General features: G+C 32.2%; 1 protein-coding gene across 1 annotated transcript; it reads right to left on the bottom strand.

Annotated features, from left to right (window-relative positions):
* Positions 1-24,100, bottom strand: LOC129972397 (phospholipase A1 member A-like). Its single transcript, XM_056086522.1, has 7 exons — positions 24,028-24,100; positions 17,741-18,030; positions 14,571-14,717; positions 12,568-12,676; positions 9,928-10,035; positions 5,197-5,292; positions 1-873 (listed from the first exon to the last, which is right to left on the bottom strand). Exons 1-7 carry the CDS (start codon positions 24,095-24,097, stop codon positions 599-601), a joined length of 1,095 nt encoding a protein of 364 aa, XP_055942497.1. The 5' UTR covers positions 24,098-24,100; the 3' UTR covers positions 1-598.
* Positions 24,101-27,714: the final 3,614 nt, after the last annotated feature.

Here is a 27,714-nt window from a genome sequence, read left to right as displayed (position 1 = left end):
GCAATATTCATTTCCTGAAAAATGAATCAAAATTTAATTTTTCACACGAAAGAGCTGAAAGTAAAATACATCAACTTTAAATTAGAAAGAAACTTCCTGCTTAGATATAATATTAAATAAAAATGGGACTTCTATTTAAAAAAATACAAACAAACTCAGGCATATTTGAAAACTAGTTCTCATCGTTTTCAAAGTAAAACAAAGCACACACGCACACAAAAGAAATGCCAAACCTAAGAAAAGTGGAAAAGATTTTAATCTTGACAATTTGGTGTGTGTTATTGGGAAAACTAAACCCACTGGTACATTAACATGTTAGCTGCAGTATGAATCACTCTCTAATTAGATTATTCCTTCCCACTGTAATTAAGAGATAACAAGACAGAAGCATCTAATCAGAGAAATGTCCTAATCAGTGACATAATTTGTGACAGTGAAAATGTTAACCATCTAACACTCATGACGTCTCTCTTTGATGAAGTTTTTTCAAGTTTTTTTTGTAATATCAAATTAACTTGTTCTTCATCAAAACGCCTGCCTTATTCAGCAACTGTTAGTCTCATCGTATGTCCTCTTTGAGCTTTGTGACATCAATAAATCAATTTGGCTCATATCCATCCTCGATACAGTATGGCTTATACACACGAGTTCTCAAATAAAACTTGGATTTAGGATCTAGTCCGAGGATCGGTTTGGCGGGCAGCCCCATTTCTGCTACGGGTGAAGAGTCGTTAGTACAGAATCCATCCAAAAAATCAGTGTAGTTGTAGCACAGGGTTGAAAGGAAGACGCATTCCGTCGTATTGATGGATTCCAGAAAATATGTGACGGAGGCTTTGTGATTACAAGAACCAGTATACAAAGATTTAGAACCTGAAATAAAAGGAAAAAATTCGGCATTATTTCAAAATCAGTGTCATTATGACAATCCCAGATAATTTAAAAAAGATGTTTGATGATAGATGAATATAGTGTATGAAGGAAGATTACGGAAAATCGTTCAGTTGTTATATGAGAATTTAGTACAAGCTGGGTAATGAAAACGGACGCTTTATACCACGAAAAACGGTAACATGTAACATCACTAAAATGTACATAAACATCAACTTTTGTATAAATTAACAACACAAAACTCGATGTCACCAGGTCTCCATGCGATAAACACTTTGCAAAAAGAATTATTCTTCATTTGGTTCCTCACATATATAGTCTCCGGATATTGATAGAGACATCACATGGAATTCTTCAGAAAAATAAACAACTCTCGGTTCCTAATAAAGATAGAGCTATAATTTGTCATTTTTCTAAGCTTTCAATTTTGTTGCCAGTCTCTAAATTCATTGATAAAACGTTAAATGTTCACTAAGGTAGAGAATGACCTTTTTAACATCCATTAAAAATGTTTGTTGAATCTCTGTAATAATACTAACAGTGCAGGGAAATGGTTTTATAAATGTGTAATTATATAAATTCAAATCGAAAAATTTAGTTTTAAATTAATAACTTCAAATTATTTTTAGAAATAGTCTAAAATTATTATGAATTTCTTGTTATGAGAATTTCTTGTTAAAGAGAAATGTCCATTTAATAATGTTCATGAATTGCAGAAAGAATTATAGAAAGGTCTGAAGATTGTTAAAATCAGTGTATGAAGAAGAACGATTTAAACTCAAATCTAAAAATTTGGTGTTATGACAAATTGTAATTTACTAAATTAGTAGTTAAATTTACTAAATTAGAATACTGCATTTTGACGAATTCAGTATTATGAGAATTTAGTATTTGAATGTATGAGAATTTAGTTGACAGAGTTGTTGTTGTAATGTTGATAGGTTCTAGATAATGTAACGGAGAGGTTTTTGGGGATTGCTAAAACCAATTAATGAAGGAAACTAAAAATTTAGACAGAAAAAAATTGATATTTTGTCTTATGATTTACTAAATCTGGTATTATAACGAATTCATTCAGTATGAGGAATAAAACATGCATTTCGTAAAGTTGATAAGTTCCAGATAATATAAAAGAAAGTTTGACTATTGCTAAATCCTATGAATGAAACAGAACGATCTGAAGTCAGACCGAAGATTTTGTCTGATGACAAATTCTCTAAACTGACTATCTGGCATTATGGAGAAATCAGTTTTATGAAAGATGGCAAAAATGCACATTTAATAATATGGATGGACGCAGGTTAGAATAAAAAGGAAATTTCTTGATTGCTAAAAATTTGGAAACAAAGATGGACGATATAAACTTGAATCAAAAAATTTAGTATTAAGACATAAACTCTTTCATTTATCCAAGATTTGATGTATTCCAGAAAGTGTCAAGAAAATCTTGATGATTGTAAGAGGTAAAAAAAAAAAAAAAAAAGAGGCCATAAGAGGCAGTTGCAAAATCTGTCTATAAAAGGGAATTCTAATATATTTGGCGAAGTTTTAATGGCAGTTAGTAGATCAGAATTTTGCGATGGAATGTATGGAAAAATAAAGCAAACGTTAACTTGTTAGAAAAATATGAATAACAAGTAAATGATAAAGACAGTTTATGATTAACTTCCTCTTATGCAAAATAAAGTGGATTCTCCAAAGAAGTTCGATTTTGAGATTTGGATGAATTTCCTCAATTCAAATTTTCCTGAAGCATAGAAAACATTTTTCGAATTATGTCCTTATGAAACCTAGTGTGTGATCAGTATTGAAAATAGGAATCAAATTTTGAATATTATCGGTGGAAGTGAAGATACCTAAACTCCAATCGCTGTTTTCTCCAATGTACTGTGAAATATATGAAAAGCTCGAGGGGCAGGGGGGGGGGGGATATTTCTGCCTGTTAACTTCTTCGCATAAAATGTCATGCTTGATTTTCCTGCATCGAATAAGTGAATATTTAATCTTAAATCTGGAATTAAGTGAAAGTATATAAGTAATTCATAATGTAAAAATCACTTAAAAACGCTGCAATATTTCAAATGCCATTATATTTTATAGTAATTAAAGTACTAATAAATATCCCAAATAGGATATGTTATCTAATTAGGAAGTTATGTAAATTCGCACGTCAAGAGGTTAACATAAGTCCTACGAAATAGCGCTATTACAAAACTGACAGCAGCGTGGGAATTTTTACAGGGTGTCCTACAAGGCATGCAGCGTCTAATATTTAGAGTAATAAATACACGCCAAGACAAGTATTTTGATGTATAACGTATAGGGTCCCCGAAAAACAGCACCATAGTCTAATTAAGGTGTGAAGCTTGTGGTATGAAAACTTAAATAAATGAGAAAAAAGTGGAAATTAATAGTTATTGAGAACTTTCAATACAACAGATTTTCGAAATGTCGGAAGTTCGGACATGGCGAAATCTGGAATCGAAGTTCACAATTTTTTTCTGCAAAACATCTCTTCCAATTTCCTTGATTTCGATTTCAATTGCTGCTCTGAAGTCATTTAACGTTGAGAGCTGTGTGAAATACACTATGTCTTTCAGATATCCCCATAAGAAAAACTGCGTGGGTTAAGATCCAGGGACCAGGGATCTATACCATTGCCTGTTTTTATAATGGAATCCAACCCGATCAGTCTATTGTGAAAATGCTCAGCTAAGAGATCGATGTTTCGCTGAATACAGTGAAATCTTGCACCATTTTGCATAAATTAATAACCGTTCATCTTGTTTATGTAATGCAAGAATGGGATGACACCGTCTTTCAACATGTCAAAACAAGCTTCAGCAGTGACATTTTCTATAAAAAAAAGTTAGTCCAATGATCCTTCGGCAGATAACTCACACCAAAATATGAGACTAAGTGGGTGCAGTGGCCAAATTATTGCATGACGAGAATTTCCAGTGAATTTTTTCACCACAACTGCTGATGATTGCAATTCCTGATAAGTCAGCACCACGAAAACACGATGCTCAATCGAATATTTGCTCATTTTAGAACTACAGCGATTTCTTTCAGTAAACGGTTTCTGGTGGGTTAATTTCTTAGCGAGTAACGAGCGACTCGTTCTCATCAAACTTGTTTTCCAGCCTTATATGCCTCGGCAGGAATTTGCATATTCACTTGTAGACGTGCTTTTCCTCTCACTGGTAGCAACAAGCTTATGTAGTCTCTAGGGAAGCTTCCATGTTGTGAAATCGTCGAATTTGGACGATTGGGCAACATGGAAGCATCGTAATTTGGTATACAAACTGTCGGATTAGTAATTAACATTCTACGTGTAATTAGACTAAGACGCTATATTCGGAGATCCCACATGTTATACATCAAAATACTCCTCTTGACGTGTTCTATCCGAATCTGTAAATATTAGACACTGCATACCTAGTGGGACACCCTGTATATACTAGTTTGACAATCCATTCTTTTTAGGTAAACAATATTTTTAGTGTTTTCACAAATTTTTCATTTGGCTATAATTTTAGTAAATCAATTATAACATCATCAACTATAACAGTACTATTAACATCTTCTGAGAAAGGTTTGAGATCGTGTCGAGTTTCTCTAAAGTAGCTTCGAAAACATTGTGTTGATGTGCTGATAACTTAGAGCTGATTGACTGAGTAGCTGACTTTTTCCCTGAGAAAGGCTTGATGGTCCTAGAAATATCCAAATTCCATCTGTTTTTTGTTTTTTTCACAAAAAGTTGGAAGTAAGACGCATATTTCTATAAAGTTTCACTTAGTGCTGCTTCTCTTTGTGTTTGTTTCTGTAACATATTAAATATTCCCTTATTCGGACAGCAATGTGATTCAATTAGTGTTCAATATTCAATCTTCTTCTAGTCAAAATGATTCAAATTGGTAACAACACAACTTTATGTTAAACAATTTGATTGCTGTGTAATATTTTTATTTTGGTTTAATTTGGTGTATATTTTCCTAAAATAATATAAAAATAATTAATTGCTGTGTAATGTTTTTATTAAAATAATTGCTGTGTAATATTTTTATTTTGGTTATTCACATTATAATTTGGTGTATATTTTCCTAAAATAATATTAAAACTTTTTTGCTTAACGTAGCATTCAATATACATGTCATATGGTTTTTACAAGACTTCGCAACAATGTACACAAAGGTAAGCTAACAAATGATTGAAAATAGATGAGATAGGATCAGATAATGATGCACGGACAAATATTTTATCTTCTTTCACATGTCAGCAAACTTTCGACACTGCCCATACCTGTATAATTTGCTCCAAGCGTCTGACATTGTGGTTGTTTGGTGCCCCCATTGGGATAAAAATCTATATCGCCAATTGGAACGGAAATTCCATAACCTGAAAAAAAATCACAGAGTTAAGCTGAGACCTCAGATAACAATTATTTTAAGTTGAACAGGAATCCACTCATTAAACATATTCTAAAGCCTTGCAATCTTTATCTTTCCTTTTTATGTAATAAGAAATTCAATATTTAATTAACTGAAGAGCCAGAAAAACTTATACAGGTGTGCATATGCAAATAAAGAAACTACGCAACCAATCAAATTAACATGACATGGTCGGCAGTGTCTGTATAAGGCAACAGGTATTTTACAAAGATCGTTTGATCGGTAACATGGCTTTAAAATCGACACACTAGAGATGGGACAGAGCCTCTTCAAGGTGTGAGGAAATTTGGATTTTCGAGTACGACAATTTCACGACTTACCTTGAATGCCGAATATTCGGTAAAACGTCAAATTTCTGACATCAGTGAGGCCGGAGAAAGACCGTGAAAGAATGGTACCATCAACGATTGACGAGAATACTTAAACTAGACAGACGTGTAACACTTCTTCTAACCTGTTGCGGGTTTCAAAGTAGGAGCATCAACAAGCGTCAGGTAGTACACTATTCGATGAACTATCATTATTATGGGATTTTATAAACCAGATTTTTTTAAAGTTTGATCTAGTCAATAGAAATATCAATCTATTTTTTTTAAATTGTTATTTTAATTACTCACAATAAGAAAAATAATTGAAAATTTCATGTTATTTATCTGTCGATTGGACAGAAATATATCTTATATCTTAGTTCAATTCAGTGATATATTTTTGTTTGAAAAAATTTGGGCGAATCATTTGATAAACATCGAAGCTAGATTTCTTATTAAACAAAAACTGATATATTTCTAACGTTTTTTAAAACACTTTTTATTCTTAACTTTTCTATAAACTGTATGCAAAAATTCAAAAATATAAGTATTTTATAACATTTTTCGAAAAAATTCATACCGAATATAGTTTCATAAAGCAGGAAAGAGATTCAAAATTATAAAATATATATTATTGTCCAATTTTTATTGCCAAATGAAAGAAAAGAATCTCGGAAAATTATTTCCCTTACGTTACATTTGCCATGCAGCTGTGATGTCATAAGAAATTACTTCGTTAGGAAGACTCATAATAAAAAAAGAAGGGCGGAAATAAGGAACTTTCGAGACCAATCAATTTATATCAATATTAGAAACAGCGTAATTTTAATAGCTTACATTTTACAAATTGAGATGGTGTAACAGAGTTAAAATAAAAATAGCTTGTCCAGTACATCATTCTTGATAAGATATTTAGTCTCCTTGATGAGATACCTACAGCTACTCTCTTTCTTTCTAGATTAATTATGAAATCACTGAGAAAACTTTGAGAGATTATACAACCGCACTAAAAGAATAGATAAGAATATATAGCTTGTCCAGTACATCATCCTTGATCAGATATTTAGTCTCCTTGATGAGATACTTACAACGACTCTCTCTGTTTATACTTTGATTATGAAATCATGGAACAAACTTTGAGAGATTATACAAACTTACTAAAAGAATAGATTGGAATATACAGACGGAAATTGGTCGTTAAGGCACAAACGCGAGAACTAGATATAAATGAAATCTATTTTGTTATTTTACAGTATCATTTAGAAGATTTTTTCACAGTAGTGTTTTCAATAATTATTGAAAATTACATTCAATAAGAGGAGGCGTCGACGAAAAAAAGTGCACAATGTCAAAGCACTATTAAATTTCTCACTAGTACACAGCCTCAACAGATATTAAAGTGAATCTCAATAGCCTGAATGGAATTTATTTAAACGTATACTCCAAACATTCCACACACAATCCAAGTTTGTATGATTGCTGGTGTATGCATTTTAGTGTAACTATTATAAGCATTGCTACAAAGGTGTTCTTTAACACATTAACCGCCACTTTAAGCATCCACGTTTAGTCTATCCTGCGATATCTGATTTCTTTGATATATTGATATGCATATAAAGTTACGATGAAACTACATACATTTAGGTATACTATTTTGTGATCTCCATAAGATTAAAATTTATCAAGAGAATGTAATTTTTACGCGTATGTCATTAGTCAACAATAACTAACGCAACCTGGACTGAAATTATATCAATCAGCAATGGCTCATGTGATCTGAACGAATACTAATTAAAATTAATTTATATTTCATCAATCTACGTTGTTTTCGAATCATTAATGCCGCTTTCTAGAGCCGTTCGTTCCATAATAAGGAAGACAATTTTACGGTCAGCTCTGTTAGATGCAGACTGGATGCCAGATAAATGACCATAGTCGCCGGGTTGGCGACAAATTTGGGGATCATTTGGTGATTACTTTGGCGATAGGACCAATAAGAGGCGAATTATGCCGATCGATCCTTCAAGAACTTTCTGTATCTTGGTTTAGAAGCTAGAAAAGGCCTTCTGACGAAAATGGAGTCAATCTTCGAGGAATCAATTGAAATTAGCCCAGCGAAGCGTAGGTGTTGAGTCAAACGATTTGTCAGTTGAGGATTGAGCAGTGCATAGAATCATAGAGTCAAGTATCGAAGCTGCATCGATTCGTGTTCTGAGTAGCCATTCGCGCAGTACTTAGGCGGAAATAACGTACAGCTAAAGCGAAGAGGTTGTGGAGAATAGGAGACGTTTGGAAGGACGTGAATAATTGTTTGAAGTCTCTCTTCCAGTTGAGTTTTGTCTGGCATCTTTGTGCTGTTGTAGTTGCATACTACAGTCTACTGCTGTTTTTATGTATGTGTCGGTTTCATTTTGTCGTCTATATATACATGACGTCCTTATTTATCACTGAGCCTGTTTCAGCATACAGCGAATCTGCCAATTTTTGTGGAAAATTTCCCTTAATAATGTTTAGTATCAGCATTTACTAACGACACAAAAAAAAATTATGGATAGCTTAACAAATACTTATGCCTAGAATTTTGAGCTACACCATCTCTTCAAAAGTCGGCTGAATGTCGTTCTGTGCTTCATCAATTCGAACATGTATATGGCGAATTGTAAACCAAAGAGATACTTACCATATATGCAGTTTTTGAATAGATAACCTATGTTACCTATATGTCTCAAACAGAATTATATCTCTTATGCATGTAGTATAAAACAAGCAGAAGAAAAAAAAATGGGGAGAGGATTTACAAGATATAGTTACAAGAAGAAAAGTTAACAATATGGAATTCAATCCATCAATATGTTCCTGTTTATACGGGAAACGTGTTGCCCTTTCCTTTTCTCAGTTCCTCACAATCTATTCAAGAATATCCGCAATTCTTTTAATTACTCTGATGCTGGTTTACTGTCCTTTCACTTATCCTGAAAACATCTAGCTCTGGAATTATTGAACATAAAAACATGAATCTTAATGACTAACCCGTATCCAGAAACATGGAGTGACATGCGCATTAACCCTTTAAGCGGTCAATTATTTTACCAGAAATGCATCCAAAAAAGGCATATTTTTTATTGCATATAATTAAGTACCATACTTAATAGAATAAAAATATTAAGAATTTTTTTTTCACTTTTAAAGCTTTTACAACATTTTTTATTTTACAATTTTGGACACAAAACCCTAAATGTTTGCTTTTTTCAAGTACATTCTGCGTGCACCTGAGCTCACTGCACGAGTCATCTGAGGAATAATCCAATTAATTAGAAGAAATATCTGTATCAGAATGTAGTTCATCATCCAACAAGAAAGTATTTTCGTCGTCTATTCCATCCATAATTTCCATAAGATTCACAAGCACGGCATACAGCAGAACAAAAATTTCAAAGAAAAGTTTCCGCTTTCCCGCTACATAGAAAAACCCGGATGAAAAGCATTTCATTTACATGGGCAAGCCACACCATCTGTTGAAAAATAATAATACTAAATACAGTACACTCCCGATTATCCGCGGAATTGGGTGGCGCGGCCGCCGCGGATAACAAAAATCGCGGATAATCCGAAAAAAGCTAAAAACGGGTGTAGCAAAAGAGAAAACAGTCATTCCAACTTTGAAAAATCGTTTTATGTACAATAAAACGTAAAATAAACAGCAGGAAATGTTTAACTAACGCTTAATATTTTAGTATATCACTCAAAACGAACCTAAAATGCATTTTGTTAATGAAAACAGAAAAGTGCTTTGTATTTACGAGAGGCGTCAAGGACACACAGAAAAATTAATACATATGTACTGTTTTAATACTGTAATGTATTATGTAATTACAAAAGCATAACTGTAAAACTGCACCTTTTTGAAAAAAACAGTAAAAAAAAAAAAAAAAAAAACTTTGTGCTGTAGGCGCGGATAATCCGCACCGCGGATAACCCGCCCGCGGATAATCGGGAGTCTACTGTAGTCTCTTTCAATAATGAAAAATGCGGGCAAACCAGAAAAGGAGAAAATATCGATGCCCGTACGCCGTACGGGCAAACCAGATGAGGATAATTTCGGGTAGCACGTACACTGTACGGGCAAACTGCTTAAAGGGTTAACAGGTCCTAATTAGCTCGTGTTTGTGCATGGTATAGTTACTAGTAAATGCAGAGAATATATCCTGTAAAAATCCTTCGATAATTAACTTTCAAGAGATTCAGGGGTGTGTTATGTATGAAATATTACTTACCAGATGTGAGATTACTGGTATGAATGACGTCGACGAAATTAGCATCCTTATTGGTCAGTGCAGGGAAAAGTTGCACAGGATAATAAAGAAACCCAGCGGCATCCAAAGCTGCAAATGGGGATGAATTTATATTTCAAATTTTATGAACAACATGGCATTCAGCTCTAATATTTTGTACAAGTAGATTCATTTTTTAATAATCAGCTGTTGTCATTTTTTTCAGGATAATGTTGAATAACTACAAATGCAATTAAAACAAGCGGGGGTAGCCTCCTTAGAATTTTCTTACCTATTTTCTAATAAAGTTGTTATCTTCTCTTCCTCCAGCAAGATTGTAAATGTCGCAAGTGCTCAGATTTTTATTTGAGAGTACAAGATTTTTGTGCTTCTTAGTATGAAAATGTTTTTTTCATCGATCAAAACTAAATTATGACACAAAATTACAATTTCAGTAATAAGGTCAAATGCCGAATTTCATTTGTTTTAATTGTTGCATTTTGGAGTTACTGCGATATCTCTAAATATTAAAAATAAAAATGACACCACTTTACCATATCAATAGAAGACCAACCTTTCAATGAGTTTGTTTCAAAAATCTGATACGAATCTACACTTTAAATAACAATTTAGTTTAGTTATATTTACGTCCCGTTTTAAGCAACACTAGAGCTATTTTGGGACGGACAACCACAGTCCACAGTCAGATGACGAAGACGACTCCTTAGCCATCACCCCTTCTCCAAACTCCCCTACCACACCAGCGGGGGGACGTTTGGCTGCGACCGATTTAACGTGCACCAGACCCGCTTGCACGAAAGTACTTCGGTGGAATCGGGTCTCTTGAGACCTTATCACTTGAGAAATTGAGACCTTACCACCAGGCCACTGCGGCTCTGTGAATTTTTATGAAAATACTTTAATAGGAGAAAGGTACATCTTTTAAAGAAATAAAACAGAGTACGATTATAGTAGAAATTTCATTATGAAATGATTGCGAATAAGATAGTAGTAAAATTAAATGTCCTTTTAAGTCCTATTCAATTATACAATATAAAAGAAGTTTTTGATGTAGGAGAACTGTTCATTTCTTGATTTATCAATATTAGAATTTATTTAAAAACATTAAAAGTACTTATTATCTTCCTTAACTTCTATATCATGTCGTAAATGAACCAATTCGTCATAACAGAGAAAGATCAGGAACTAAAATTGCTCTGGAAATTCATTTTGCATTTAAAACAAAATTTATAACTCGACGCCAACCAATATTTATTATTTGACATAGCTGAATTACAAAAATTTTACACTACAAAATAAGTCCGTACATTCCAGCATTACAATATTTAATTACGTGTGAATGGCCGTCTTTTGTGCCCAGCTTCTTCATCAAGATTCTTGACTTTACTGAGTGTTAAACAATTAATATGCAAAGAACCATTTTCTTAACAATTTCATTTTTTATTTTATAAAACCAAAACATATGAATTTAATTTATGGCTGCAAATAAAATGGGCACTAAGGGTGAAAGTTAAAAAAATGTATATGCAACGAAATAAAGTGGAAATGAAAATCCTACTTCTTAGTTAATGTCCAAAGAAAACAAATTTTTAAATATAAATTTTAACGCTGACAAAAGTACGCGATTGAATGTTTTGATGGATGAGTTTGATTTTCGCCATAACACTGAAATATTGTAATTCATAGTATATTAAATTAAATTTTGAAAGCTTATTTAAATTAAAGAAATAAATAAACAGAAGCGAAATTGATATCACTAAAAAGGCTACTTTTTGGGATTTAAAGCAGAAAAACTTTTGTGGAATTAATAGTTTGGGAAGATATAGTCATCAATATCTTTTGGTAAACCAAAGATGACTCATCAGCGGCGGTTAAACTTATTTTCATGCTGGACTTTTTTTTTTTTTTTTGATGCCTACTTCTTAATTTGTTTTTCATTCATTTCACTCGGATCGAATGAAGGTTTTGGTGATTCAGTTAGCTTTCTAATAATATTTTGCAGTTCCATGAGTTAAAGAAGCATTGAATTAACTGCAGCTGCAAAAGCATTCATTGTAGTAGTCTGAAACATTTGTATAACACTTTGACTCTTGTTATTCGACGATAAGTAACATGAGCGATTTCTGTGCGTTGGCATTTTACATAAATAGATTCTTCGCAGCTGTTTGGATCACTTTTTGAACCGATAGTGATAAAAAAAATAGTCTTCCTGTGAAAAAGATAATATTCTTTTAAAAACAATGACGACGAATCGTTTATTCTTCAGCTGACAAAACAATTAAAAGGTGGGCGTTTCTGTTTTGAAAAAAATTATAGCTAAATATATTAACGTGATTTCGAAGTTACTTACCTTCTTTTACAGACCCTTTGTTTTAAAAATTTTAAGAAGAAACAATCTTTTTATATAATATTTATACTCTTTTCAATCGCAAAAACAATAAACAACTATACAGAATTGGTTGACTATTCCCTTGTGAATGTGACTTGAAAATCGAAAGAACAGATTATAGAATAAAAGCATATTTATTTTCTGATGGTTCTCTGTCCAAAATTTTTTCCATTCAATGAAAGGCACGTTTGCGGTATTAAAAAATAATCTAAATACCTGTCTGTATTATTTACCAGTAATTCTCCCCAGACTGGATATTCGCCTGCCAGCGATTCCGGCCACATGCGCTCCTAAGCTGTGTCCGATGAGATGAATGTCTTTGGCTTCAATCCCGGTGTTGTTCTGTAAATGAATTTTGAATTCCTTACAGACGAGCATGTGCTCTGGAATTGAATAGTTACATCTACTGTGCGTTTTCCCACAGCATTCTAAATTTAAACTTAAAAACAATACCATTTTACTTACATTTCAAGAAATGAATGGCATAATTCGTCATCTTTCAGAAAGTGAATGAAAGCCTGACTCTTAAAAGCAATAATCTCTTAATCAGCATTTTTAAAGATTAAGCCTTTGTAGTTATAAACTTGTTATTATATTTGAGATTAATTTTTTATTATTATTTTTCTTATTTAAAGCTCTTTTCTAACTAAATTTCGTGTTATGTGTCAAAGATCGTTTAATATATATATATATAATTTTTTTTAATCCTTTGCTAAAAGTGTCCCGAATTCATCAAATGAATGTCAGTTTTTATCAGAATAGAATTAAATTTTCTCTTTTATAAAATCTTAATGCAACTTTTTAAATTCTCAGCAAGGAGAAATAATTATAATGATATTTTTAAATTGAATTTTGATTCACTTCTAACTAAATATTCCTCTTCTATATATTATATTACCAAACGAAGGGAATAGTAATCGTTCGTTAAGTATGAGAAGCCCTAAACATTAACTGTTCAATCCTTTTTAATATTTTATTTAAAATTTTTTCTCCACCATGATATTAATTCGAAATTTTCAATGCGTTTTAAATACTAGGTGATCAAAATTAAAACACCCCTACTCCGAGCTCTCTATGTAACGAACTACTCAGAATAAAGGCTCCACGATTGTTTAACATGCTATCCAAAAAATGGAAAGACAGATTAAGAGCAAAAAAAAAAAAAAAAGTCCCAGAAACACCAATAGATGGCGCTGTACAACCGAAAATATGTTTAAAAGGCACATATAATCACATAAAAAAACATGCGGTATGGAATTTTCCTTTTCAAATTTTTATTGCTTGTATGAAAAAAAGATAAAAAAGTGAAGAAACTGAAACCGTCATCGTAACTGCCATTTCGCACTGTAAACACAAAAATTTGCATAAACCCTTGGTTTGCTGCTATTGTTCTAGGAATAACAGGGATAAAGCTGGGAAAATGTCATTCTTACCAGTGATGGCTTCTCGCTTTGCTTGTGAAATTGTTTTATAAAAACAAAGGAAATGCTGCAGCTACACTTCGAGCGTTTCGTCGACTTGAGAATTTAAGCAAAAAAACCAGAAGATACCAAAACACGCTCGAAAATTTTTTTGTACCCCAAATGCAACACAGCCAGTGTCTTGATTCAATTACCTTTATGCAAGAAGAAGCGCCTCCATACATTGGACTAGGCGTACAGCAGTTTCTTCGGCAACGTTTAATTGATGATAGAGTAATTAGTCGTGCGTTTCCGGCAACCTAACTATCTCGTTCTACACATCATAATCCCTATGATTTTTGCTTTTGGGGATACTTAAAAATCTTGTTTATCACGGACGTCCGGTAGACAGTATACATTGATGTGTATGTGAGGAGCAACTCAGTCGACCCATTCTGTGGCATCTTGTTCAATCCACAGTTGAACAAGCTGCCACAGAAAGCAGATTTTACTTCTGGAAGAAGGGAACCCTATTGAGCAGTTTCCCTTGCATCGGTCAGGTCCTTGTGAATGAATGTTTGATACATTCGAATAAAATGTGTTACAAATGTGTATTTTGAGCCTTTTAAGCGTATTTTTTGTTGTACAGCGCCATCGATCGGTGTTTCAGGAATTAATTTTTTTCCCTCGCAAACCATATCCCCGTGTCTTGAATAGTATGTTATACAATTTTGGAGCCTTTACTCTGAGTAGTGCGCTGTATGGAGAGCTCAGAGTAGGGGGTGCTTTGATTTTGATTCCCTTGTATATATACTAATACTATAGTTTTCACTTACCTGTAAAAAATGGATGAAATCCGCTAAATCGCGACCCACCGCGACAGTATTCAAGCAAGCCAGGAAGTAAGGCGGTTGGTTGTAGTCTGTCCAGTTCACGACGATCACATTATACTCATACAACTCCAGCATTCGATCTTTCATTTGCTATAAAAGATTTCGGAAACTGCACAATTAGATGATTCCTAAGCTCGATGAAACTGGGGGGGGGGGGGCTGGCATGCAATAAGCGAAAGAACTGAACTCGCGAAAGAACTCGAGGAAACGTAATTATTATTATTTTTAGTTTCTGCATACAAACTATATTCAAAACCAGCAAATGATATTCAAATATTATATAACAAAACAAATCTTTCTCGTATACTCTCCAATAAAAGGGATTTGTGCTTTAAATGCGTTTTTCTCAAGCCATTGAAGTCAAAATTTGACATAGTCAATTCCAATTGTAGTCACAGAAACCATAGACCAAATGTTTGTATTTGAGTCATTGCATTTTTGAATTACCGCGTTAACAGGCTTCTGAAAGTACAGACCGACTGACATTCAACTCCTTGTTGCATTTGGCTCAAAATTTGATAAGTGTAGACATTATAGATGTTAAATCTATACATCGAATTCATCTAGTTCTCCTCGTTTTGTAGTTATCATGTTAACTTATATTCAGACCCGGATAGACAGACATTCTTAGAACGGAGTTTTCTCAAAATTTGATAGAAATCTTCAAATTTGTTGTAAAGACCGTATACCAAATTTCATCCGTCTAGTTCAAAGCGTTTTTCAATTATCTCTGCCACAGACAGATAGAAGGACAGATAGACCGACGGACATAATACCAGAAATATATTTTTCGAACTCAGGCAAGTCTAGAATATGGCAAATCGTCAAAATCTTGAGTTCAAATTTTTTGACGACTTTACTTTTACTTTCAATACTTTACATACGAGAAACTAAAAAAATTAACTTCAAGATTCATCCTTGAACATTTTGATGAATATAGACATTTCAGACCTTCCAAGTCCGAAAAATACATTCTATTTATTTGTCTGTCAGTTTGCGAGTACGATCATTCAAAAGCCTGATGAGTTTCTGGCACGATGCAAATATTTAAATTGATGAAATTAAGCACATAGAATTATCATTACATGTATAGGTTCAAATTTCGATCACAATCCTTGTAATCTAATGTTTATAGGTTTGTCTATTGATCTATGAGCACACGATAACTTACTCTAAAACGCAACAACTTAGTCAAATGAAATTTGGTACCTGATCTTTCATCAATGCTGTGGGTCTATACAAAGTTTTGAATCAAAATGACGGGATTGCAGAAGGATGTGTGAGCTCATGTGTCGTCCTCGTCATTTGGCCGTGATACAAAATTACGAGATCCGTCCCAAAATAGTTCTAGTGTTGCTTTAAAAAACGGGATGTTAATATAACTAAACTAAACTAAACCAAGGAAGACATCCAAAATCAATCCATATTCAGTTTTCTTCTCCGCTGTACTATGAAACCTGCATCATTTTTTGTTAGTATATCAGAAAATCAAGGATAAACCACTAATAATTGTTATTCTAACTTTTTTTTAATTATTCTTTTGTTTATCTATTACTTAGGCAAAAATAATTATGTTTAGAGGAAAATATATATATTAAAAAGCATATCTGCAAGCTGTGCTTCATGTTTAACCAAGAATGAGGTACAGAATTTAACGTGTCTCTAGTCATTTTGCTAATGGATCTTCAAATGTAACTGAACTAGGGAGAACCTTTATGAACTGCTATTCATTTTATTAAATTAAGCGAATACTTACACTGACTGCATGGCCTGGACTAATAAATGGTTATGAACTTTTTTAATGTACTTTAATTCTTTAGAATTTTCTTTTCTCATCCAATTTGTTTCATACACCACTTATAATGGAGTACTGGTCTAATAAACACATTTTCTATTTTCGCCATAAAAGTAAATTTTTTCGTCGGAATGATTTACATATATTGAGACAACGAAACATATGTAATAGGCAGAATATTTTCAAAGAAATTTCATTATGAGAAAACTGAAAAAAATAAATAAAGAGAGCAAATAGTGGAATCATGATTTTAATGGCTCTCTGAAAAGAAGGCAATTTTTAAAAATTTCTCCTTGGGAGCTTGTAGTCATTTTTTCCGGAATTGCACCTCTTTTCAGTTGCATTTATTCATCCACGAAATGAAATACAAAGCGAAGAAGACAGGGGGGGAAAAAAAATTCTGGCAGAAGTGGTCTCCCCATAACTCTCTCGCATACTCTCGAATAAAAGTAAATTTGTATTTTGGGCGTTCTTTTCTCGATCGATTGAATCAATAATTGGACACTTGTAGTCACAAAATCACATGCTGAATTTGATCTATTTAAAGTAAAGCATTTTCGAGTTAATCCGTGTACACGTTTCTGAAAGTACAGACGGACCGACAGATGTTCAGCCCTTTATTGGATTTGGCCGAAAATTGGCGGGAGACAACATAGATGCTAAATTTGTATATCAAATTTTAACAATTTAGCTCTCTTCGTTTTATAGTTATCGTGTTAATTAATATTGGAACAGCCGGACAGACAGACTTATTTTGAAAGAATTTTCTCAAAATTCGATAGAAATCTAAAAATTTGATGTAGAGACCGTATATCAAATTTCATTCTTGTTTTGGGGTTATCTTGTTCGCAGACAAAAATTTTTCAAAAATGTGTTTTTTGAACTAAAACGTGGAGGTTCGTCAAAATATCGAGTTCAAAATTTTTGACGACTACAATTTTGTCTCTATAATTCGTATACGAGAAAGTAAAAAAAAAAAAAAAAAAAAATGGTAATACCAATTTCTGAAGATATTAATATAACATCAATTTCAAAATTTTTCCTCATTTCGTTTCCTCATGCGCAAGAAAAGATTTTAATGCCTAATGTGAGTTTTAATCCCTAATTCTGATTAACAACGAAGAAGCAATGGAGGCGTTGCTTCGACTTTCCTAGCGATTTTTTGTAACCGCAGCAATTGCTTAAAGCGAAATCATTGCAAATGGATTTGATTGAGAATAACATAGGATCGTCGAATGACCGATAAGCAAAGGCTGCAAAACTTCTGAAAGATGAGATAATAAAAGCAGTTTCAGAAGTTTTTGTAGCAAGAACTTACCCAGTACAAACTCTTGTTGCCCAGAGAGGCGTGGAATCCGTGTATAAGGAATTTCATAGGATAAGTAGAATTGAACGGGCATTGCTTCAGTGCTCTCAGATTCGGTTCCATATAGCATGTCTCGTTGGAGTTTTTCGGAGTATAAAGGAGATATTGTATGGAAGAATTTCGATTTTTTGGAGGGTTCAGCGTTTCTTGTATAATGTTTGTTACTATACCTTTTACGAATTCGAAGAGAACTACAAAAATATCTACAATATCTGTTGCGATAGTGCTTATTATTTCAGCCCCTGAAAAGAAATAGAGAAAATATGTACAGTTATTGCTATAGTTCCTGCAACATTTCACATCATCGCTACATTAAATGAATACAAATTAAGAATGCGCGATCTTTAAGTTGATAAAAATTATTCCAACGTTCGGAGCCAACAAATACATCCAAAGAAAGATTTTCATTTGGACACTCCCCCATTCAAATTAAATATTAAGTATGGTCTCGGTCTACCCCACGACGACCCGCCTACCCGAAAGGGTGTAAGACCTTGAAGGTCGCAGGAGAGATGACCCTTATTTATTTACTGAAAGTCAACGCCAGAATATGGGAGGTAAACAAGGGTATATATTACAATTCATTTGACTAAAATAAAATATTTAAATTAAAAAGTTAGCAAACCAATTCTGGGTTCAGGAGACAAAGTTGAAAAGTACACAGAGAAAGCAGTAACACTCATAAGCATCAAAAGATATCACAATGTCCAAAGGATGGAAGATATAGTATACTGCATACCAATATCATATATCTAGCCCATTATATAAAGTGAAAAATAAGGGAATGACACAAATACAAGGTGAAAATACAAAAATCTAAAATGACAAACACATTAACAAAAAAAGAACCATTAGAAAGTAAATCAAGAACATGAGCAAAAACGTATAATTTAATAGCTATAAACCTACAAATAAAAAAAAAACTGGAACTGTACCAGAAAGTTACATAAATAAAGAATCAAAAACAAACCGAGAGACAGATCCTGTCCTCTTCTGAATTTCTTCGCAAATATCTTTCGAGACTTCACAGATCTTCCCCATCATCCTTAGTGAAGCCTCGTTCCTAAGTGCACTAAGAAACCAGTGAGGTTTGGATTCGTAAGAGGGGTGGATGAAGTGAGCGTTCATTCAAAATCCGGCGTCCCCCAGAACCCGCAGATGCAGAATGGGCTTTTTATTATATGAAATCTATATAATAAAAAGGAAAAGTACCATGCCCCAAAACAAAAAATAGTAAGTCTTTTTTATGTATTAAAAGATTAAAATCAACTCTGGGAACACACCCTCTGACTCTTACATTTTTATTTGAGCTATCCCAATATCGTTGCCATTCATTCAAAACAAACTTTTAAAATTTTGTCCTTAAATATGAATAAGGAGCTGGAATTGCAGTTAGTTCTTCGGTTGTTGCAGACTTGGCATGATAGGCGGCTAACTTATTACCCGGGATACCGGCATGTGCTTTCACCCAGGACAAGCCTACCAATCCTTCCGTTTTGATCATGTTTAATTTAATATCATTTATAAATTTTCAATTGCATTTTCTTTTTCTTTAAAATTTCAATTGATGAAAGGCCATCTGTAAAAATGTTCATTTTGACGCAGTTTCCCAAATGTTTAGGATATCAAATTGTATTTCTAACTAAATACGTTTATTTATTAATTAAATTTATGAGTAGTTTTATATAGATTAAAAAAAGAAAGCTGAGAATTCTTTTGCGATTTTGGAGGGAGGGGTAGCTTTACTTTATCATAGAGAATCAGCTTCCGGTACGCATATTTCACAAGCGTACATTTATCTTGCAACAGGAAGCGGTTTGCTTCTAAATTCCAACCAATCACAATCAATTTTTAGACAACCAAGTTGTCTAACAATTTCTACATTTCAAGACCTTTACTATTTCTGTTCAAAGGCTATATTTGCCTGAATTTATTCATAGAAAGTGAAAATTAATATCAATCTGCGATAACAGAAGCGTCATTAGAACTAATATTAACACGAGCGAAAGTTTTGGAAAACTTATTTGAAAGATTTCTAATAATGAATTAAAATGTCTTATCATCATCAAAATACATAAAAATAAAAGGTCCGTTGATTGGGCATTTTAAGAGAAGAGTAGTTTTTGAATAGAGACTTAACTATTGTTAGCTCGCTCGTTCTCTTTTTCTTTGGCTTGCTATAAATGATGAAACACTTTCGCATAGATTTGTTAAAAATGATTTTAAACCTTCATCAGGCGTAAATCAATATCTTATTATACTTGACATATGTTTTCCACACAATTTACTCATCCCTCTAGGAGAACCTATCCAATACTAAATGTAATGTTTGTCTCATAAGAAAGTGTTAATTGTAAAAATAATTTATCATGATTTAACAAATTTGATGGTTTTGCTAAGACCATGTATATTAAAGGATAGTTTCGACATAAACCATTTTAACGCTACCTCAAACCACTTCGACTTAAAATGCATTCATTCTGTGCTATTAGAATCAACTGGAAACAAGATGTTTCAAATGAAATTTTATCAAAGATTATGAAATGGAAAGTGCATTAGGATATAGGATTGCTTCACAAGAAATACCTTAAAAAATGACTCAATAACCGGTCAGTGTTTGCTCTTTCGATTTTCAAGGCTCCGCACTTTGGAACAGTTATCTGTTGCGTGTTGGGTTGAAAGTAAAAATACCATTGCTGGTTGCAAAAGGAATGCGCACTTGTGAGATATGTTTCCGGGACAGCCAGTTTAAGCCTGATTTCTAAAAATATCTATGAAATCGATATATATATGTAAACATCTAATTTTGAAGCAGAATTGTGGCCGAGACAGAAAAGACACTTTGAATTTTTAACTTCGTTTTATTTCCATCCCGGGAGGCATGACTTTTTGTAGAAGCAGAAGCGACAAGCACAACACAGAACGACACAACACGAAATGAGGAAAAGCTAAAAAGAGGGGGAGAATAATTTTCCCAGTGCTTATATACAATGAGATTCTGATAAGGATTCCTCTACACGCGTCGACCCAGGTAAGGGAATTATAGGGATCTTTTAAAAGAGTCTTGGTATTTCTTATCCCTTCACTCGGAGCGTGGGAAACCACTGAGAAAAGCATTTTACAGAGCTTTTGTTGCATTAATTAAATAGAAAAAGTGTAATGGGCTCAGGAAATAAGAGAATATTTTAGAATGAAGTTGATAAGGCTGAATGGAGCTAAAAATTAGGAAATGAATTAAGTTTAAATTAGATTTTAAAATATCATTACATATATTTAATACGAAATCATGTGTCAAACTTCTTGTCACTGGTGCGGTATAGAAAATTAAGGAGCTAAGAATTATCGCTGCTAAATTTCTGAATTAGTTTAGTTTAGATATATTAACGCCCCGTTTCAAAGCAACACTAGGGCTATTTTAGGACAGACATCATGACATTGAACCACGGTCAGATGACGAGGACAACACCTGAGGCTGGTTCCTCCTCTCCAAACTTCCACACCACTACAATGAGAGGACGTTTGGCCGCAACGGATTTAAAGAGCACCAGACCAGCTTACACGACGGTTCCTTGGTGGAATCGGGTCCCGAACCTGAAATCCTTCGGTTCCGAAGCCGAGGCCTTACCACCAGTCCACCGTTTCCTCAAAAAATTTTGAAGTCCATCTAAATTGATTGATTGATTTTTTCTGGCGCAAGGATCAATCCTGTCCAAACTGTTTCAAACTCGTGTTGATAAGAAGTCCACCTTAAAATAACCATCTTTTAGCTTTAAAATGAAACTCGTTTGACGTTAATTAAAAAAGCAAGTACCTATTAAAAAAGCTACCAGAATGTTGTACATATGAATAAAAAACACTAAAACATTTTTTTTTTTTTTTTTTTTGAAAATTCACATTGTTAAGTGATTTTTTTTTTTTTTTGAGTTTGAGCCAATTAATTTCATTTTCTTTGGCTCAGTTTTTTTATTCTATTTCAACATTGCTTACAACATTGAAAATTTTAATTCTCTAAATAAAAAATTTTGAACCACATGATGACAAGAATAGTTACTTATCTGTGCAGTGGCATGAACTAATTCTAATTCTAATAATTTTAAAATCAAACCTTCTGTGTCATTTTTAGATAAATACTATGATTAAGCAAGTTTTTCGTTATATAGACATTTCTTTATATTCCAAAGCATTTTTACAATTAAGAAACAATTACTATTTCTGCAGCAGCAATTTTTTTTCTCCGACATATGAAGACGGAAATTTGTATCTGATTTATAATCGTAGTTTTCTGTCAGCGAATGCTACCTAGCGGATCGATAAATATGGACCTTGAAATAAATAGATCGTGATTGAGAAAGATAATAGCAAAAGTAACATTTTAGTAAAACTCTAGAGCCGAGAGCAATTTTTTCAAAATTTTGGTTAGTTTAAAATTAATTCTGTTTTTGACATTTTACCTTCTGAAAATATTATTGCACAAAAATTATTTTTACATCGCTTTGAAATTGAAAAAAGCATCTTTTTAGTGATGCTAGTTTATTTGTCGTGAACTTTTTCTTGAATTTTGCTAGTTTTTTAAGGATATTTTTTTTATATAATTTTCAATTATTAAAATAAATTTTTTGAATATCCCAATACATTTGCATTCATTGTTTTAGTGAATTGCAAATCGTTTTCCTTTTCATCAAATGTTTAATCGTGCGCCTTCGTTCTATTCTTAAAAGCAAAAGAAGTATTAAGTGCTTATATGAATATACATACTTTATAAGAGAAAAAAAGAAGAAGTTACAGTACAGCGAAAGACAATATGCGATTAAAAGATTGCGCAGATCTTTAAGTTTTAAATGGCAATCATTATGAAGTCATGAAACTTCACTCTATCAGAGATTTTCATTTGCACAGAAAACAAAAGAAGTATAAGGTTATTAAAATAACATGGTTTTATATCTATTATAATTTGATGCTCCAAAATAGTTTGGGGAATTAAATCGTGCACGTTAGTGTCATATATAAGTGATTTAATTGAAATGAAAGATAAGTAACATTCCACTTGAAACAGCTGGTCATCCAAGGCGGCTAGATAAGTCATAAAAACGAAATAAAATGAAAAATAAATCCGAAAATTGTCATTAAATAAATTCTTTATGCGAATAAAAAGGTTTGGCGAAGGGAAAGGGCGAGAGAGTTTAAAAGGAAATCAAACATTAGGAAACACTGCTCTAGAGCATCTTTTTATTTGATTCAGGGTTTGTACTGTTAAAGTAAGAAAAAGGACATTTAGTACTGATCATGAATATAACTTTTAAGTTAAGTTTATATGAAAATAAAGGTCTATAAAATTCTAATCATAATACAAACGAAATAAATATCAGTTTAAAAAATATTGTATGAAATCTTGTGGCAAAAAAATGATTGCCTTTCATAATATATATCTGACAAAGTTGGCAGGAAACGTGTTGGGCAATTATTTATAGACAGTCCGGATTGCACTGTTGAACATACTGTACTGAGAGTATGCACAGTAATTTTAAGAATATCAGAGTTTTAAAACGTAGAAACATCCGTTAAGGAAAGAAAAGTGTTGGTATTTATGTTTTCCTAACAAGTGTTCTACCGGTAAGCACTTTACATAAACGAATCACATTAAAGTTTGTTATAATATTAATAAGCTTTGTTATAATATTAATATCTGTGAATAAATCTGGTAATATTACATTAATATATTTTATTAACTAATATATCTATAGTTGCTTAGGTGTAAAATACTTACATGTGTAATATTTTTTACGTGAAGGCTACTTTTGTATAAAATATTATAATAATATAATCCCATTATTATCCGAAATGTTTTTAATTAAAATATGAATAGCAGTTGAGCCAAACAATTTTAAATTCTGCCATTGTCTAAATCTCCATAAGTTATTAACATGTGTTACAGATTGCCTTCAGATTTTGTTCACAATGACTGAGGTATAAGTTATTGGTAGAAAACTACAAAATGACCCTCATTTTCGCTATTTAATTAAATATCCTGATTAATTTTGAAAGTTTAAAATTCTAAAGTTGCCACCTAAATGGCATTCGCACATTTCAGATTGCTGTCATTCACAGTTTAGGAATAATTCTGGTGATCGACAGAAATTCACATGTCGTTTCTCCTTTATATTATACTTTACATTTTTCAATAAAAATCATTTTCCATTTTTACAATCACAAAACAGTCATTTGGTAAATTAAAGGCTTACCAGCCCCTTGAAAGAGCACCACTTCGCCAACAGCAACAAATAGCACAATTCCGAGAGAGCGTATGGTCATGGCTCTAGATCACAAAATCAAAACAGTTCTGTCGTAATTTTTTATTTATTTTATATCCTCACATCATAGCTTTTTTTTCTTTAGAAGGCCATTAAAGAATATGACTGAAGCGAAAGTGGCTGTTGTTGAGGCAGATAAATAAATTATCCTGTAACCAGTTACTTTTTCTCATTTATGCTCTTCTTTTATTCCCTAAATGTGCTGCTCCTTTGAATTCAATCATTTATATCAATTTCAGAATCAGAAATGAATAGGAAAAAATTCATAACTGCATTACTTGTTTAAAAATATACCATTATCTTATCAATAGTTAAATTAAAATTGTTTCGCAAATCTTTTCAAGACTCTAAAGCTATGATTATGTCTTTAACTACTGAATTCTACTACCTCATTTTTTTCTTTCGTTTTTATTTAAGATATAAGATTATTTTATTGCTAAATAATAAGATAATGCATTGATTTAAGTAACTGATTCTTCTTTAAACTTATTTTTTGGTTCATTTTAAAAATAGGCACAGATGAAAAGGCAAAATGAATAGATGAATCTTTCCATGAAAATTATAAATCTTGCGTCTGTTTATTTTCTTTGTTTATTTTACATAAGGTGTTGACTGCCATATGACTCATAGAAAATTAATTTGCATACTCAAGGCACGAGTAAGAAGTACCGATAATAGATGCGCAAAGAAGGGGAATTCTCCCTGTCGTTGCCAACTCGATATGCGAAGAAAATCATTGAACTCAGAAGGAAAAATAGTTAACTTAAAAATCCCGAATAGAAATATTCTTCATTTGTTTTAAATTAGAGGTGAAAGTCCAGTTATAATCTCAATATATATATATATATATATATATATATATATATATATATATATATATATATATATATATATATATATATATATATATATATATATATATATATATATATATATATATATATATATATATATATATATAAAGTGATAATGTTATTAAAATGTGACAACCAGGAATTTTAGTTTTAATTATTTTTTTGTGGGGGGAGGGGGGAGGAAGGTGGTAAATATATTTTTAAAAAATTTCAAAATTCAATGAATTATCTTAGGAATTAAAAGGACTTTTTATCAGAATGATAATTATTTCTGCTCTAAAGAATGGCATTTTTTTTTTTTTTCGTTAAGCGTCATTTTTAGAAATACGTTTAACAAAGGCCTACTGAGGAACAAGTCATTCTAATTATGAAATTTAACCTTTTGAAACTAGAAAGTAATGAGTGTATTATATAGTAGAGTTTGTATTTATGTATTTATTTCCGCCTTGTTTAAAGGCAGTAATGAAATTGTAAAATTTCAATTTATTTCAAGCCCTTATGTTGTATTTGAATCAAAGTGTTACCTAAAAATAATAGCATTTTTTTCCTGAACTTTCGTTGTTATTTTCAAGCTACATTTATTTTTGAAAATGTATTTACATCATTGTAACTTTAAGCCTTCTAATGGTAAAATTCTGTAAAAGTTAAAACAGTATATTATCATCGAGAATACATAAATGTATAAATTTCAGACTTTCAGCAGATCAGAAGGCGAGTGAGAAATCGATTTCAAAATGTCATCTGTGCAAATATAAAGTAAATTAGGTTGTAAAAAATGCACAATGAAAAAATTATTCTAATTTAAACGAATATTAAATTCCATTCTTCAAGTTGGAGAACATAAATAACTGACTCATAAAGTATTTTGATATAAATTATTTAAAATTTATCTATCCACTAGGTGATATGCTGTTGCTCAAGATCGAAATGTCTTTAATATAAAGAATGCTCTTATATTAATATATTTTGCTGTCTAAAACATTTTTCAGCCAAAATGAAGCAGACAATTTTTGAAACCCTGCCGCTTGCTAATTTTCTTCATATCTTCGCATATTAGTATTTTCATATATTAGTATCTGTTTCTGATATAACTGTTAATCTACTGCTTTTAAACTTTTAGTGTTCTTCCAGAGTTAAAATGCAGGCCGCGGTAACCTGGTGGTAAGGTCTCGGCTACGGAACCGGAGGGTCTTAGGTTCGAGACCCTCGTGCCGTGTAAGCGGGTCTGGTGAACGCTAAATCCATCGGGACCAAACGTCCTCTCGCTGGTGTGGTGAGGAAGTTTGGAGAGGGGGAGCCAACTGAGGTGTCATTCTCGTCATTTGACCGTGGTTCAAAATTAGGAGGTCCGTCCAAAATAGTCCTAATGTTGCTTTTAAACGGAACGTTAATATAACTAAACTAATACAGAATTAACAAATGTGTCCAAACAGTTGAATTTTTATCTTTACCAATAGGAAATATTATTGCGATCATAACATAAACTGTCTTTTAAAACTAATAAAAATGTTGGCAAAATCATTTAAATAATAATATAGAAATATTTAAAAATTGAAAGTAGAATAATTTATATGATTGGGCACCCCTTGCTCAGTCCACTCACCAACTCCCAAGAATACTGTTGTAATTCCTTTGGGATCACCACGTGATCAAAGTTGCCTCAGCTATATAATTATGTATTTCTACTAGTAATCAGAATTTACGAACGTGAGTATTATTAGAATATGAATTTATAAACTTTATCATTATTAAAAATAAATTTGAATGATTTCAAATTGCATGAACTGCTCACATTCATTTTTCATTAATTACTAAAAACTAAATCCTGAATTTCTAAAATTAAAATTTTCTGGAAACATAAAGATATGTTTTTTTTTCTAATATATACATCCATGGGCATGTCACGTAACATCAAGAAAACATAAGAAATAGATTTAGAAATCATCAAAAATAACTATAAAACAATTTTTTTATTGCGCACATTTAGAAATATTTATAGTGTTAAAAAGATAAAAATAAGATATGTTCATAGACAAACCAGTTCACTAAAATTATACAATTGAAAAGCTGTTTTAAAATTTAAAAATATTTAAATAAGTCATTGTACCCACTCCTCCACACCTGTTTATCAACTCTATATAATCTGATATGAAAATAAAATTCAGCTTACTTCATAATATTTCTTTGTAAACTAATACTGGCTATTTTTCCACCTAGTGCTAAGACAAAAAGATTTTGTCTGAATGTAACTCTAGAAAGTGCCCCATAAAGTTGTCCATGAGAAAAACATTCTTCGCTTAGGTCAATTTCAGCTGTGTGAAACGTCTGTATTTGGGCTTTATTTATTGTCATGGTGAAACAGAGCCTAACTGGAAACTGAACACGTTTAAAGGAAAACGGTAAATCTGTTGGAATGAGAGGAATCTTTGGTATTAAAACTGATTCTACAGCACCAGAGCCAGTTAAAAGCACTGCCTCAAGGAACAACTTTGATATACAATCATTTTCGCCAAAAAAAAGTTTAATACTAAATTTCAGCGAAATGGCTGATTGTGGCACGAACGGCAGCAATGGCGTTTCCAATCATAAGGTTCCCTGGAACGCATATTAACAGAAATATAGAAAAAAAATCAATAAATGCAGTAAAATGGAATGCACACAAAAAAGTTTAATCGAAAATAATGAAAGTAAGCAGAAGGAGTATGTACAACAGGAAAAAAATTCCCTACGATTAATTCTTGGAGGAGTTGTTAATAGTATCCGA

This window comes from Argiope bruennichi, chromosome 6, assembly GCF_947563725.1.
Source record: "Argiope bruennichi chromosome 6, qqArgBrue1.1, whole genome shotgun sequence".
In the NCBI taxonomy this organism is placed as follows: Eukaryota; Metazoa; Arthropoda; class Arachnida; order Araneae; family Araneidae; genus Argiope; species Argiope bruennichi.
The sequence above is the reverse complement of the archived record's forward strand: the minus strand, read 5'-3'. Positions and strand labels throughout refer to the sequence as shown.

Excerpts from the sequence above, each read along its gene's own strand:
- LOC129972397 (XM_056086522.1), bottom strand. The coding sequence starts at position 24,097 with ATGACCATACGCTCTCTCGGAATTGTGCTATTTGTTGCTGTTGGCGAA. Across the intron at positions 18,031-24,027 it reads GGTGCTCTTTCAAGGGGCTG|GGGCTGAAATAATAAGCACT; the intron begins GTAAGCCTTTAA and ends ATTTCTTTTCAG. Across the intron at positions 10,036-12,567 it reads CAGTCTGGGGAGAATTACTG|CTTTGGATGCCGCTGGGTTT; the intron begins GTAAATAATACA and ends CCCCATTTGCAG.